The 14,759-nt window shown below is 41.4% G+C and overlaps 1 protein-coding gene across 4 annotated transcripts in view; it reads right to left on the reverse strand.

Moving 5' to 3' along the window:
- PTCHD4 (patched domain containing 4) overlaps window positions 1–11,520 on the reverse strand; it is a gene marked incomplete at its 5' end in the record, with an annotated part of 184,108 nt that extends 172,588 nt beyond the window's left edge. Inside the window, 2 exons of one of the 4 annotated variants that reach the window (XM_082729728.1) lie at window positions 10,544–10,955; window positions 11,273–11,520. In XM_082729728.1, coding sequence (XP_082585854.1) covers window positions 10,544–10,955; window positions 11,273–11,277 — 417 coding nt within the window. Of the gene's footprint in view, window positions 1–10,369; window positions 10,970–11,272 lie in introns of those variants that run through there. The other 3 variants (XM_082729726.1, XM_082729727.1, XM_082729725.1) reach the window with 3 other exon arrangements.
- Window positions 11,521–14,759: the final 3,239 nt, after the last annotated feature.

Here is a 14,759-nt window from a genome sequence, read left to right on the forward strand (position 1 = left end):
TCATAGTAAGAAGAACTTGTTTCACTTGCTTGTATCCTCACTCTGAAACAGAAGTCTGCCCCTGAAAACTTTTACCCATGCATCTCTGGGAGTCCTTCTGCTATCTTTACTACATCCCAAATAGACTTTTCCTCGTCTTCTCCATTTCCCTGGTTGATTGCCACTGCTGTGAGTCAGCACTGGTATTGGTCCCTGGGACTTTCTGAAGTCAATACGGTGGCTTTCAGAAGTGAGTCTGTGAATTTTCATACCACTGGGCTCCTAGATAAAATATTGGACACCCAGTTAAATCTGCGTATCTGATAAGTAAAGAGAGCAATATATAGGGGACATACTTATACTAAAAAAAATTATCCTTTGTTCATCCAACATTCAAATTTAACTTGGTGACTTGTATTTTTATTTGCTATACCCATGCCATGTTATGCTCTCTGCAGTCTCTCCTGAGCTAAAGTCACATGTGTGCTGTGTACATGTGGGGAAAATCTCTCTCTCTCTCTCTCTCCTTCTTCTGATGGTTTTTTTTTTTTTTTTTTTTTTTTTTTTTTTTTTTTTTTTGGCTCTTTAGATCAAAGCTAGCTTGCTTGTGCCTCATATATCTCAGGACCCTTCACAGAAACAACATTCAGTGTCTTTCTGTGGCCATCTATCTTGAGGGTTTAGATACAACCTATGAATGTCAGGCTCACTGGCATGGGCTTTTTTCCTTGTCCTTTTAGAATTTCCCCCAAGGGCTTGCCCTACAGATCTCCTTATTGGCTGGCTCCTCTCAGGCAAATCAATTTTTATAATGAAGGCTTTCAGCTCTATCAGCTTATAAGGTACGTACAATTTTATTTCAGCAAAGACTTACAACAAATCTGTAACCACTGTTAGACTGTGATTACGGGAAATGCCTTCAAAGTACCTCTAAAGTTCAGGGAAGTGTTCTCTACCTTTGGAAGCACTTAGAGAAACTCCAGGGAAAAAGTGGCTTTGGGACCTTAGTTTTTCAGAAATGTGGGTGAGTTTGACAGTGAAAGAAATTCCAAGCAAAAGGAACAGTATAAATGGAGGTAAGAAAAGAGGGAAGTTCAGGGTAGGCTTACTTTGGTTTGGTGACAGCATATGATATAGTGTAACCTGAATCTGTAAAAAAAAGTTGGGGACCTGGCCAAGGAAAGTTCTCCATGGCCATGGTCAGGAGCTTGTAACTTCTTCTCCAAGCAATGGGAAGCACTTACAGGATTTGGTTAGAAGAAAATAAAATCAACAAAAAGTAATCAAGTCCTGTTACACAGATTATGTTTCAAGTGTGAGAAATTACAGGAGAGAGATTAGATTATCAGACAAATAAAAAAGGTAATGGGTAATGAAGGCCCAAGGGGGGAGAGAAGAGAAAGACAAGGAAAAAATAATTGAAAAGAAGACCTTGGTATGAAACCTTTGTAATCCATTTAATCAGCAGAGGAAGGTTTTTGTTTGTTTATTTGTTTATTTATTTATTAATTCCAAGCACCCAGGCTCCTCCAGACTGATTAAGTCAGAATCTTTGGGGATGAGACCTACACATCAGTATTTTGGAGGCCTCCCTCATGACTCCTGTGCTTAGGCAAGATTGAACACCATTACTGTAGAATAAGGGTTCTCGCACTTCAATAGGAATCAATCACCTACAGACCTTGTTGGGTACCCTCTTAAAGTTTCAGCAGTATGGAATGAGGTCTGAGGATTCACATTTCTATCAAGTTCCTAGCTGGTTTTTATGCTATTGGTCCAAGGACCACGTTAGGAGAACTCCTGGCATCAGAACCAGTAGTTAATTAGCTATTACTGTGTATGCATGTCTTGGATGGTTGCGGGTAGGGGAAAAACGTTAATTATAGGTGATGGACATTCTGAGCCTGAGTAAATGGTGCAATAGAGATGCCATTCAAAGATTCATAGATGTAGAAGAAAATAGAAGTTTGGCTTGAATGAGAATATTGTGAGAAAAGACAATGGAAAAGAGTGTTCTATGGGGGCCATTATAAGTACAGAGTAGTAGGAAGAGGGAGCCAGTAAGAAGTAGAGAACCATCAGAGATGGAAGAGGAGAACCAGAATGACACAAATGCCTCTAGGGGAGAGAGTGGTCAAGGCTACTGTACTAAGAACAACAAGATACTTCCAAACCCACTGAACACAGAAACCGAGGTCCCACACTTTCTTTATCTTCCCTTTACTATCCTTAGCAAAGAGAGGTCACATTCAGAATGATAACCCTGGAGGCAGCTTAAGGTCTTCAATGCAAAAAACAGAGGGATCTATGTCCCTCATACTGTACTTACTAAGGAAAAGAGGATACTACCATATGACACAAAGCTTTTTTAGCTTTGAGGGTTGAAACAAAAAGGGTTTTTCACTTACTTAATGGGGATAAGGACAAAGTATCAGCATGCAAGCGGTTAAGCCACCAGCAGTTGTTAAGAATTTACAATGAACCGGGTGCTGTTCTAATGCTGCATGCCATGCCTTTCCTGCTCACAGTATGGTTTGTAGACTAGTGGCATCGGCATCACTTGCTAGAAATGCAGACTGTCACCCATACCAGACCTACTGAAACAGAATCTGTTTTTTTAACAAGATCCCTAACCCAGGGATCTTGTTAACAATTAGAGCTCGAGAAGCACTGCTTTTAGGTATCATGAACTCATTTAACCTACTCAATGCTAACCTTCTCAATGCTAACCTACTCAATAGTAGGAACTATGAGAAGTGAGCTAAATTACAAAGAGGTGAAAAAATATTTGTACAGAGTCAGAGAGCTCATGGGGCAATGATCTAAACCAAGACAGTCTAGGTCCATAGACCTGGATCTAACTTGTGTTACACCAACCCTCAAGAAAGTCTCCAGTGGCCCTCAGCACCATCGTTGCTGGAAACTTCCATCCATGGTGGCTCTTGTCCAATGCTTCTAAGGTTCATGTCCTCCCTTTTGTGCTCTGTGTCTACCATCCAACTTAAGCAAGTTAACCTCCTCAGCTTAGATCTCAACTCACAGTCACTTCCTCAAGAAAACAATTTCCAATACCCTAAGAATTGGTATTCCACTCTTTCTTTCATCATTTATTTATTTATTTCATCATTTATTTTTCTTACTATGATAAAAATTTATGTGATTTTTTTTTGTTTTTTTTTTTTATGAGGCTCAAGCTCCTGGAGGGCAAATGCACATGTGTTTTGTACCTCACAGGATCTCCAATCTGCCCAATACAGAGCCTGGTACATAGTTGACACAGTTGTTACCTGGATGAGTGTGTGCAGGAATGGCTTTTGAACCAAACCTGCAGTGACACTCAAAACCGAAGATTCTCTCCCTCCACGGATTTAAGAAAACTGGTGAGGCAAAAGCACAGACCTGAACAATCAAAGGGAAGTATAAACTTTGAGGCTGAACCCTAACCCTCCAGGCAAGTCTGCATCTGCCATGAACCTTCAGGACCTCCTGAAGCCATGAGAACCCTTTGTACACATTTCTGCTTTCCAGAATCCAGAGCCTATACTCTGCCTTCAGGCTTTGAGACAGTAGAGGAAAGTCAGAGTGGCCCAGGTGAGGCTTCTTCATGTTGGGAGGGTAGATCTGGAGGGAAAACATTGGCTGTTCTAACACAAATCCTGTAACGAAACAGAATCCATTCATTCTGAGCGCTGCTCATCAGGTACCTTTCAGAGGCCCTGAATTCCCTTGAATGACAGAGAATAAGCCTTGATTTCAGTGAATGGCTCTACCATAATAATCCTATCTGAGAAAATTGGATTGCAAGGCCACTTTAAAATATACTCCACTGTAATTTTGTGTTTCATTTTCCCAAACACTCTTCCTCCTATGGACAGTTCCTATACCTTGTGTTCTCATATTATATTAACATAATTAGGCTAACTAGGCCTTAATGTTGCTACTCTTGTAAAATAACTGCAAAGGGGCTTGAGAAAAATGCTGCTGATGTTTTTTCTTAAAGAGATGGTTAGATTTAATTTCAACATTTTTGGAAAATATTGAACGACAGTAATCAGCTTTAAGCTTAACCAGGTGACAGTCCCGACGACAGATGACAGGGATGAGGGTTTCTCAGTGTGGAAAAGCTGATTGCTAATTCTCCAGGCATTTCTTCAGTGTCTCTACCGCATGACTCAATCATATGGATACAGGCTCAACTACTCAATTTTCTTATGGGTGTTTTTGGTCTGAATTGACACGTGCTACTTCAAGCTCAGTCACGAATGAAGAATACTTAGGTCAACCTTGTGTCTTAGACCTGAATTTCTCAAACTCTTAAATGCTTATGAGTCATCTAGGGGCCTTGTGAAAATGCAGATCCCAGTCAGGTATGACCTGGGGAGTTTTCATTTCTAATAAGCTCCTAGGTGATACTACTGCCATGGGTCCATAAACAATACTTCGGGGAGCAAGGTCTTAGAAAACAAAATGACATTGATTTTGTGGTATACAATTCAACTTGGCACCCTGATAAGCCAGATGCATTGCCTAATTGTTGTTGTGTGCCAAGGCTGTGATGAATGTAACCCTATCCACCAGCACTCGGGCAGAAATAATCCAGAGAAATGAGTCACTTCCAGGATTCCATCCTGGGGAGGGGGCCCCTGGGGTGATCTGTTTGACTCAGGGAAGAAGCAGACCTGCTGTCCAGTCTAGAGCGGTCTTGGGCAAATATAGAATCTTAGAATTTCCAGGTTTCCTCTTTAAAAATATTTATACTGAGCACATAGAGAAGTGTTTGGATGTATCTAGAATAGGTTTGAGCATATGCTGATCACTCTAAAATTGAATTAAAAGCAATGTGGTCCAATAATTGTGTAATAGCTACCAGGTTAAAATGGAAAATACTCTCCAAACACAATATAAAAACAAAATAAATTAGCTTGTTTCAGTTAAATAATGTGTATCATAGAAAAGATTAGGAAAACAACTCTTAGAGCTAATTATTGTTTAAAGTGGCAGGAGAGGCAAGGGAGTGGTTCACTTTATTCCTCCTGTGTTTCCACCATGTTGGATGTGTCAAAGAGGAAAAGGTAACTTTTCCTTGCCCTTACCCCAAGCTCCTGGTAGTCTTGTACCACTGAGGGAAGTACCAGCAGAGAGATTTGATTAACTAATCCTGACATGATGGTTAAGAAATAGATGTTACAATAATTTCACTAGGAGACTCTGATTAACATCATTCAATAGCATAGTTCACATCTAACCAAATACATCTACTTTATTCCACAGGAAAAAAATATTCTAGTGTATATTCCCAAATCCACTGTGATGATATTCATCTACTAAATGGTGGAATGTTACAGAAGAATATTAGGACTTGAGGCCCAGACTGGTGATGGGACTTGTCCATTGTCACACAAATCTTCAAAGAACTAGGTTTAGAACTTAGGTGCTCTGAACATTTCTCAATTTAGTCTGCATTGTTTTATCTCATGCTATCTAATCAATCTTTTTTCCTGATGCCAATTTAAGACAAAAACATCCAAGCTTGTCTGACACAAAATCCTCTGTCTGAGAACCTGGGGCCATATTATAGTCTTCCCACTTACAGTTGATCCTGAATCCTGACTAGGGTTTGTTCTGAGTTGATGTAAAATGATATTAAAGATGAAATCATGTGTCAGCGAGAAATTTGCTAAACAATTTGTAGCAGGTTCCATGATATGCAGAGGGTAGGAGTTTGTCCAGACTGGAAGTTTCATTCCCTTATGGTTGAATAAGAGAATTAAGGCTTCCTTTCACCAACTTGTGGACTGGTGATTGGCATTAGATTTGTCTTAGTACAAAGATCTGTTGTTACAAAGAATGGTACAGGGTATGATAGGACCTAATATAGCATTGGGATTAAGAATATGAACTTTGGTACAGACAGACTTAGATTTAAATCCCAGCTCCAACCTATACTACCCTGGAGAGTCTTGTAGAAATCCTTCATCCTCATGATCTTTAGTTTCCTTACCTATCAAATGACAATAAAAATATTCCTCTGACTTATAAACTTGTAAAAATAGCATGATGTGTCTAAAACACCAGTATCACATAGTACACCATGTGAACATTCAATAAGGTAATAATGTTTTCCCTTATTAAAAGATAGAATCAGGAAAGTAAGCTTGAATCAAAATATCCCAAGGTAAGATCCTGACATGGATGTCTAAAAAGGTCTAGAGAATGACCTTTCTTGGAAGTTTCTAAAAATAATGTTGGTCCTCATTCATGTTGGTTTATGTTGTCCTTCCACTCAGACTGGAGCTAAGTAATCAAGGGTAACATCTTCCAAACCTGGAAAATGAAACACTGTCCCTCATGAAGAAACAGGAAAGTCTTTTTTTTTTGCTCCTATTCTTGAGTGCAGTGTATTGAAGCACGAATGCTTCAGTTAAACATCTGCTCATAGGTATGATATTAATGAAATTTAACAGGGAGGACAGGCTGCAGGGGAAGCAAATCTGCTTCATTTCCTCTTTGCCATTTGCTATGGACCCCATTTGTCTGTTTCTTCTCTACCTGTGCTTTTACTGTGGTAAAAATAAAGAAGGAGACATGGAAATTGTTACTTTCTTAGAATTAGCCAGATGGAAAAGTGAGGTCATGATGGCCTACAAGGAGAAATAACACCCGCAAACACCTAGGCCACTTGAATAATCATGGAAACATTTCTTTGAGTCCAGAGCAATCCTTGCTTAAGGATTTTGATGCCTGATTCATTTTATTCAAGAGCCTGGTCCAGCAAAATGTAAAGTATTTGATTTAAAAATTCAGTCTGGCCACATTGTATTAAGCTAAATAATATGTAGCTTTCCTAAGTTGGGGGGTGGGGGGAGGCCTCCAAACCGAAATACCTTATAGAGATCTGGAGAATGTAGAGAATACCTTTAAAAATAAAAGCATGCCACAGAGGTTTGAAAAGTGGTGATAATTTTGTCATATCACAGTACAAATCTCCAAATTAATAGGCTAATCAATGATGTGAATACTATCTACAAAGAATCAGATTAGGTTGGAGTGGGGGACACAAAAAGCATGCTTAGAAGGAGTATAAGACTTGAACTTTGTACCTAACTGGGGATATAATAATGGATATGATGATATAATGATTTTAATAACAGGTACACTCATAGAGTTCGTCATAGCGTTTGTATTTCATAGGTGTGGAAATTGTAGATTTTTGCATGTTTTCTACATAGTCTTTGAAAATGTGTGTATGTTTCATATCTTCTGTAACATCTTTTCTCGTACCAGCTTTATTTGAGCCTTTCTTTGGAATTCGATGCCAGCCAACTTTCTATGTCCCTGCTTCTTGGATCACCTTGTCAAGATAATCATGTTTATCAGAAGTTCTAAACCCTTCTGTCCTCAGGACTACTTGGGTGTCTTCAAGATGTTTGGGAGATGCCCTTCCAATTGTCAGAGCTGCTTCTGGCCACTTCTTTCTGTCAAACAGTGTTTACACATCTACAGAGATCTCCAAGAACTGACCTACTGCTTCTTTCATGTCAAGAGATTGCCAATTATCCAACTAGTGTGCTATTTATTATCCAACCAGTGCTATTTATTTAGCCACAACTCCTGCTTCCCTGGCCCACTGATAGCATCTTTCATCATGAAAATTTTCCATATTGAGTTGGGAAGGGCAGTGACCCAAGTATGACAAAGGAAAGCAAAATGCATTAGAGAGCTATAAAATGTAGTATAAATTTCCCCTCAAATCGCATAAACCAGAAGTTCTCAAACTTTACCACACATCAAAATCACAGGGACAACCTTTTGAGAATCACTGCCACATGTGAATCAAAATCATTTCCAAATAACATGCAATCCAAACAAAAGACCCCCTCACTTTGCTCTGTGACAAGGAGTTCTTAACCTAGAAGTTCTTGGAGACATTTTGATAAGATTCTAGGTATTTGTGGTACTGTACAAATTATATATTATATTACATTGGCATGGGTGCAGTTACCACTGGATGCTTGAGAAAGCTCACTGCTCTCAACAGAGACTCCAGGGATTCATTTTCTCAAAGAGCTTCTATAAGTCCCACTGAGGCCATGCACAGAGAGTCAAGCCAGCACACTGGAGGAGGCACTGATATTAGAATGTAGCAGAATAAGGTCTATAGAGCCTATATGTATAGAGCCAATGTGTAATTCTCCTGTTCTTTTTATGGTACGTAGAACAATTTTACTACTACTACACTGACCTTTGTAATCAATTACTCCATTCTTCTATGGTTACCCACTGACTCTTACGGAGATGTAGATCTAGCAACCAGTCAGCCAGAAAGTTTAGATGGAGCACCAGTTATAGGCCTAGTATGGTGTTGGTTCAATGAGGAACCCCAGAAATTGCAGAGTCCCTGCTCGCAGATAATTCTGCGTGAAGATACTGGCATATATTACTTTTAAGCCCCATGAGAATAAAACCTTGCTTTTCTTACCTCAAATCCTGTCTTGTGGGCCTAGAAGAGCCCCCTAGTAAATCAGAGGAAGCACAACCAATCATTATGTGAGTGCATCTAAGACCTCAGGGATTTATACTGTAAATATCATAATGATATTGCCAGGTAAACAAAACATTCACAGTGGCTGATTGGACAAAGCTCTTACACCTGGAGAGCACTGCTGAATGAAGGAAATAAGGGACCCAACTAATAATGCATATGAATAATCAGTAAACTTGCCTCAATAGGTAAAACAAATTGATGCTTAAATATGAAACAGTTCCAAACCTTTCTTAAACCAGATGTCTGGCATAGCTAAGAACTCAGGTAAAAGACTGTGGACTAGAAAGATCGCCTCTCCACTGCATTCTTTTCCATAGCCAGTGATAATGTTGATGGCAAAAGATTCAGGTAACAAAAAAACATGCTGCCCACCCATATATTCATGCTTCCTTCAGTAAGTACGAAGCACGCAAGGCCTTACCTAGATTTCAAGCTGATGAATCATCTGTCTAGTTTCAGTAAACCCCAAGGGACTGCTCAGCTTTGTAAAGCTGAAACTGTGTCAGCTTCTGGATGCATTTAAACAGGACAACATGCTAAAAGGAGGCAGGTTATGAGGTTTCCTGAGGCATCCCTGGTTTCTAAGTGCATTAAGTTCTCCCTCATTGCACACACACACACACACACACACACACACACAAAGCTTTTTAACTAAACAAAACCTGGAGAAAGTTCTTTTTAAAATCATGTATGGATGCTGTTTCTATCAAATCCATAAACAGAAGTATTAATGGTTTTCTATGTGAGGCCATTCACTTATCCAAACTGACAGCCTTCCTGTTTCATTATCTCCACGGAAGCACACACATAGTCTTATACACATCAGAAGCAAGAAAATTCCTCCTTCTTGGGAAACACCTGTCTTGGGAGTTCTTGGTTCTGAGCATGCACAGGGTCGAGCATACAAATGGTGCAGTGACTCTTTTAGAAGTCACATTTGTCCCTGAAACTTCAGTCACCTGGAGACTGCATGCCTCATTGCCTGCAGCAGCTCAATCCTGACAGTGTAGAATGAATTTAGAAATCTCATTTGAGGAACAAAATTTGACTTGAGAGTTTAAACAACACAATATATCTAATGCTGAAATAATTTTTTTTTTTTTTTGCAATTTTTGCTGACTGTAGAATCAATCTTTCTTTCTTTCTCCTTCTTGCTATTGGGCTGTGACAATAATTTCGGTTTGGTTTGGATTTTTTCATGGAAAAGGAAGATGACAGGACTCAGTAAACTAGTACATCAGTGAGCTGCATATCTCCATTTTTACACACAGAAAATTTCTGCTTCTTTTGCTATGCTAACATACTTACACATAATTCCTGGAATCCCTACTACATTCATATCCACTGCTCTCAGACACACACTCACAAGGCACCAAAACACAAAATCTCTGCATGTCAAAATCAAGCTAGGCTGAAGATGTAGATAGGTGGATATGGCACCAGGTGGATGTGTAATCAGTAATAAGAAATACATCGAACCCCATAATGAAAAGAAATCCCCCAAATTGTTCAGGATTCCCCCTCCCCCTTCCATTCACTGATTTATTAACCCTGAACAAAGATGTAATTGCAGGGTCTCAGAAACAACTTTTTTCCTTTTATTTATTTATTTTTTTTTTCATTTTTGGCATTTGTTTTGTTCAGCTTTGAATTTCTTAATATCTAGTCATACCATTCATTGCCTGTTTTCTTCACTCAGTTGCCCATCTTCCCCTCCCCCAAGAAATGAAAGAAGCATTAGCTTCTGAGTCTTAAGGATGAGACCTCTGCATTTTCTTTGCTTGTTTAGGGCAAGAAATGAAGTGCTGCCTCTTTAATTGGCAGAAGCATGCAGGAGGAGCATACCTTTAATTTAGTGTTGGGATACCTCACTTGCACCCTGGCTGTTGTCTTATTGGAGACGGCAGCCTGCCTGAGATCCTCTAGCACTGAAATAATATCATCCAGCACGCATTTCTTATCCTGATTTTTCAACACACACAGATGGGAAAAAGTATAATTATAGCCCTTGTGGTTCACCTTCATTTCCAGCACGGCTCGGTGGGTCTGCAGGATCCCCTCAGCCTGGAGCAAAATATTGTCCCCGGGTGGGGAGAGGAGGATCACCCTGCCATACCTCCCAGGGGTGTGTAAGTCCGAATAGAGCTGGCTTTTGGACTGGTCCAGGGGGAAAAGGCTGCTGGCCAGGCTGCGCTCGATCTTGGCCAGGCTGTGGCTGGGAGCGACCAGGCGCTCCAGGTCGCCCTCGGGCTGGAAGCGGTTGAGCGCGCTGAGGCCGAAGGTGATGGTCAGGACTGCGGGCACGGTGAGGAAAAAGACCGGGTGCCGGCTCACGCACAAGCCCAGCCTGTGGCAGAACGACTGGAGCCCTCTGCGAAGCACCTGCCGCAGCATCCTCCACCAGATCCAGCTCGCAGGCGCTCCCGGCCGTCTTAAAAAGCACATGTGACATGTGTAAGCGCCGGGCTTCCCCTCACTCCCCCATCCCACCCCCTCCCGGCCAGCCCCCTTCCCCACACCGCCGCGTCCCCACCCCCGCCGCTTCACCCCCAGCCACTCCGCCTGGTCTTTCCCCGGCCCCACCTCCATGCGCTCTTACTACTCTTTCAAACACTGCAGCAAGTTGCAGCAAGGCGGGCAAATATCGACAGCGCGCGCGGGGGCCCGCGGCGGACACTGCGGGGGCACCGCGGGGCCCACCCCTCCCCGGCCTCCCCGCGCCCTCGCCGCCTCCTGCGCCCCTCTCACCGCATGAGCAGCGTTCCCGCGGTCTAGCCCTTCATCTCGGTGCTGCAGTCCCCCGGCCTCCCTCGCTGGAGGTGGTTCCGTGCGGAGCGTCCCACAGATGTGGATTTCCTCTCCGTCCTGATGGGGTTCGGTGCCTAACTGGAACCATGTGCCTCGGTGTTGTAAGAAGCAGACATGTGCCCCATAAGGGGCGGGGGGGGGGCGGGGAGGAGAGAGACTAGAAGGGAGGGAGCTGTTGGGGGGGGGCAGCTAAGCTTTCCTTTTTTTAAGATGCTGGCAGTTATTTTTAGAGTTTTGTTTTCCCTCTTCCCTCCTCGCTGGAGTGAATGGAAGAGGAAACGGGTGAAGGTGCTGCTGGCCCATTGGAGCACTGGCAATTAGAGCCTGAGGGGGGGGGGCGGCGTGGAGGGAGGGAGCTCGAGGGCTCCTGGAGGCAAGCGGCGTTTTTGCCCCTCCAGTTTCCTCCAGTGCCCTCGAATTCTGCTTTTCCGCTGAAGAAAAGGGAGCGGAGAGGATGATGCTGCATTTTTAACATACCACAAAGCATGCAAGGGATTTCCTTGCAACACCTTCCACGCTGTCATTCCACAGACTAGCAGGCTGCAACCCAGGGCTGCGAGAGACCCGGTGGTGCGTTAGGAATTTGGGAACCTTTCCTAGCTGTGGTGATTGGAGGTGAGGCATTTGCCAATAGCAGTCGCCTATGGCTTGGTGTGTGTGTGTGTCTGTGTGTGTGTGTGTGTGTGTGTATCCCGCGCGTTGGTAGTGAAGATCCACAGGCAATGTGCGGTTTCCCATAAAATATTACATTCACTTTCTGTGCTTGTGAAGTTTAGACAAAAAGTTCTTAAAGCTGGTTTCAGTTCCCTTCCCCCATTCTCCCTTCCATAGGAAGTGGACCAAGAGGTTATCTAATTTTCTCTTGTGAGTGGAATTCCAGAAACAAACATTTTGGGACACCCATCACACAGTTTTTGCCTGAATAAAGAGGACTAGGAGGCTAGGGGGAAACACATTGGAGTCATTTGATGTGTTAAACAGTGAAGTCTACTTCACCACAGAGGAAAGAAAACTGCCACCATGTACAATTCATCCCTCAGGACCTACTACTGTGAAGGTGGGAAACTCTCATCAGCAGATCCCATGATCTTCAAAAGCTTTAATATTAATAAATGTGTGTGTGTGTTTTATTTTTTACTGATGGGACCTTTCACAAGACCTTGTTCTGGAAAGGATATGAAGAAGTCTAGAAGACAAGTTCTAAATTTGGTTGTGAACTAGAGACCTGCCTTCCAAAGCTTCTGTTCTTTTTGCATTGACTTCATAGAGAAGATTGAGTTTCAAGAGATGATTCCTTCACACTTTCCTAATCATAGTGAAAGGATCTGTTCTTCATCACATACTTAGAGATGTGCCCATCTATGCATACAAACAAGCTGAAGTACTCATCCTCTTAATAGATGCCTTTTATTTTTGCTAGTGGAATAAATTTTTCACTTTGGACACCAGTGAGACTGCAGACAGCTCAAAAACAGGGGCAACGTTTAAGGGTAATAGTTCAAATGTAGTGTTATATGTAAGATTAAGGAAAAATTCCAGTCTTTTAAACTGAAAGTGACCTTGGAGACCGTTGAGTTTGCATCTCCACTGTGGGCAAGAATGGCTTCTATAATACTCCTGATGGCTCTCCACCCAATCCATGCTGCTCTATATCATTTCTATTCTATTCTAGTCTACTCTGTTCTATTCTATTCCATTCTACTCTATTTATTTGATGCTTTAAAAAAAAAAGATTTTTTTTTATTTGAGAGAGAGAGAGAACGTGAGTGGGTGGAGAGGCAGAAGAAGAGGGAGAAGCAGACTTCCCACTGGCCCACTTCCCAACATGGGGCTCAATCTCAGGACCCTGAGATCATGACCTGAGGTGAAGGCAGATGCTTAACTGACTGGCTCACCGAGCCAGTATATATGCTTTTATATCAGTATGAACACATGGATATTTATACATATTTCTATTGTGTTTGGGTTATAATTCAATACCACTTCAATTACTTTACTGCTCAAATTGTTCCAACTCTGTTCATTGGCTTCTGTTTCCCTTTGACACATCCCATTATTATTATTGAGTCCTTTAAAAGAAAAAAAATGTATTCCATACTTTCTTGCTCTGTAATATATTTTAGGCTTGTCTTGTATATTCCCTGCCCCAGTACCAGCCATTTCTCTAAGAAGCTCTGGTTTGTTTTATTAGACAATGGTATTAGAAGCAAAAATCTGATGCTAAATGTGCTACTTGCTGTTGTGGTACTATCACTTCTAAGCCTTCTCAACTGGTAACAAGGAAATACACGGTTGTACAGATCTTCCTTAACTTATGCTGAGATTATGTCTTAACAAACCTGCAATAAGTTGAAAATATTGAAAGTTCAAAATGTATTAATACCCCTACCTACCAAAATTATAGCTTAGTCTAGTCTGCCTTAACATGCTGAGAACACTTACATTGGCCTACAGTTGGACAAAATCATTTAGCATAAAGCCTATTATCATTATTTTTTTAAGACAGAGTGAGTGCACATGTGTATGGAGGATGGGGCACAGAATGAGGGGGTGAGAGAGAATCTTAAGCAGGCTCTATATGGGGCCTGACCACAGGGCTCGATCTCAGAATCCCGATCTCAGCTGACTGAGCTACCCAGGCACCCAAACATAAAGCTTATTTTATAATACAGTGTTGAATATCTCATGTAAATTGATTGACTATGGTACTGAAAGTGAAAAACAGAATGTTTGTAAGTACACTGGATGTTTACCCTGCTGATTGCATGGCTGATTGGGAGCTGTGGCTCACAGCCATTGCCCAGCATCACCAGAGATTGTCTTACTGCATGTGGCTAGCAAAATTCAAAGTCTGGTGTCTACAGGACCATGAAGTTGAAAAATCATACATTGAGCCACTGTAATTTGGGGACTGTCTATATACTAATCTGTGCATGTGTGTATCTATGAATAGTTCTCTGTGGCTCTCTAGATCTACAATAAGCTAACGAGAGTTTGTACTTACGTCCTCTGACTCTAATATGTTGCCATGTGGATCGCTGAAGCCTCTTTCCCATGCTTGCCTGTAACCTCTCACTTCAATAGTGACAAACGGGGGTAGTAGGTGATTTTTAAATTGCTTATCTATAATGAAAACGTATTTTTATTGAAAAAAAAATAAGGGATAAAAGAAAAACATGGTTCCTTAATTTTGATACTGTAAAAAGCTAATGTCAAATACTATCATGGCTTCGTTAGAAAGAAGAAGTATATGCTCAGAAGAAGAGAAATGTTAGTCATATTTCAGATTAACCTATAGGAAGTTAATTTGCACTAAAATATCACTGGATATCAATCACATGATAATTCTAGCAAACCTCATTTAAAATTAAGCTTACTATAAACCTGAAAGCAGTACCTTTAGAGGCCAATCAATAACAACACCAAA

This window comes from Mustela nivalis (assembly GCF_964662115.1).
Source record: "Mustela nivalis genome assembly, chromosome: 5".
NCBI classification, from domain to species: Eukaryota; Metazoa; Chordata; class Mammalia; order Carnivora; family Mustelidae; genus Mustela; species Mustela nivalis.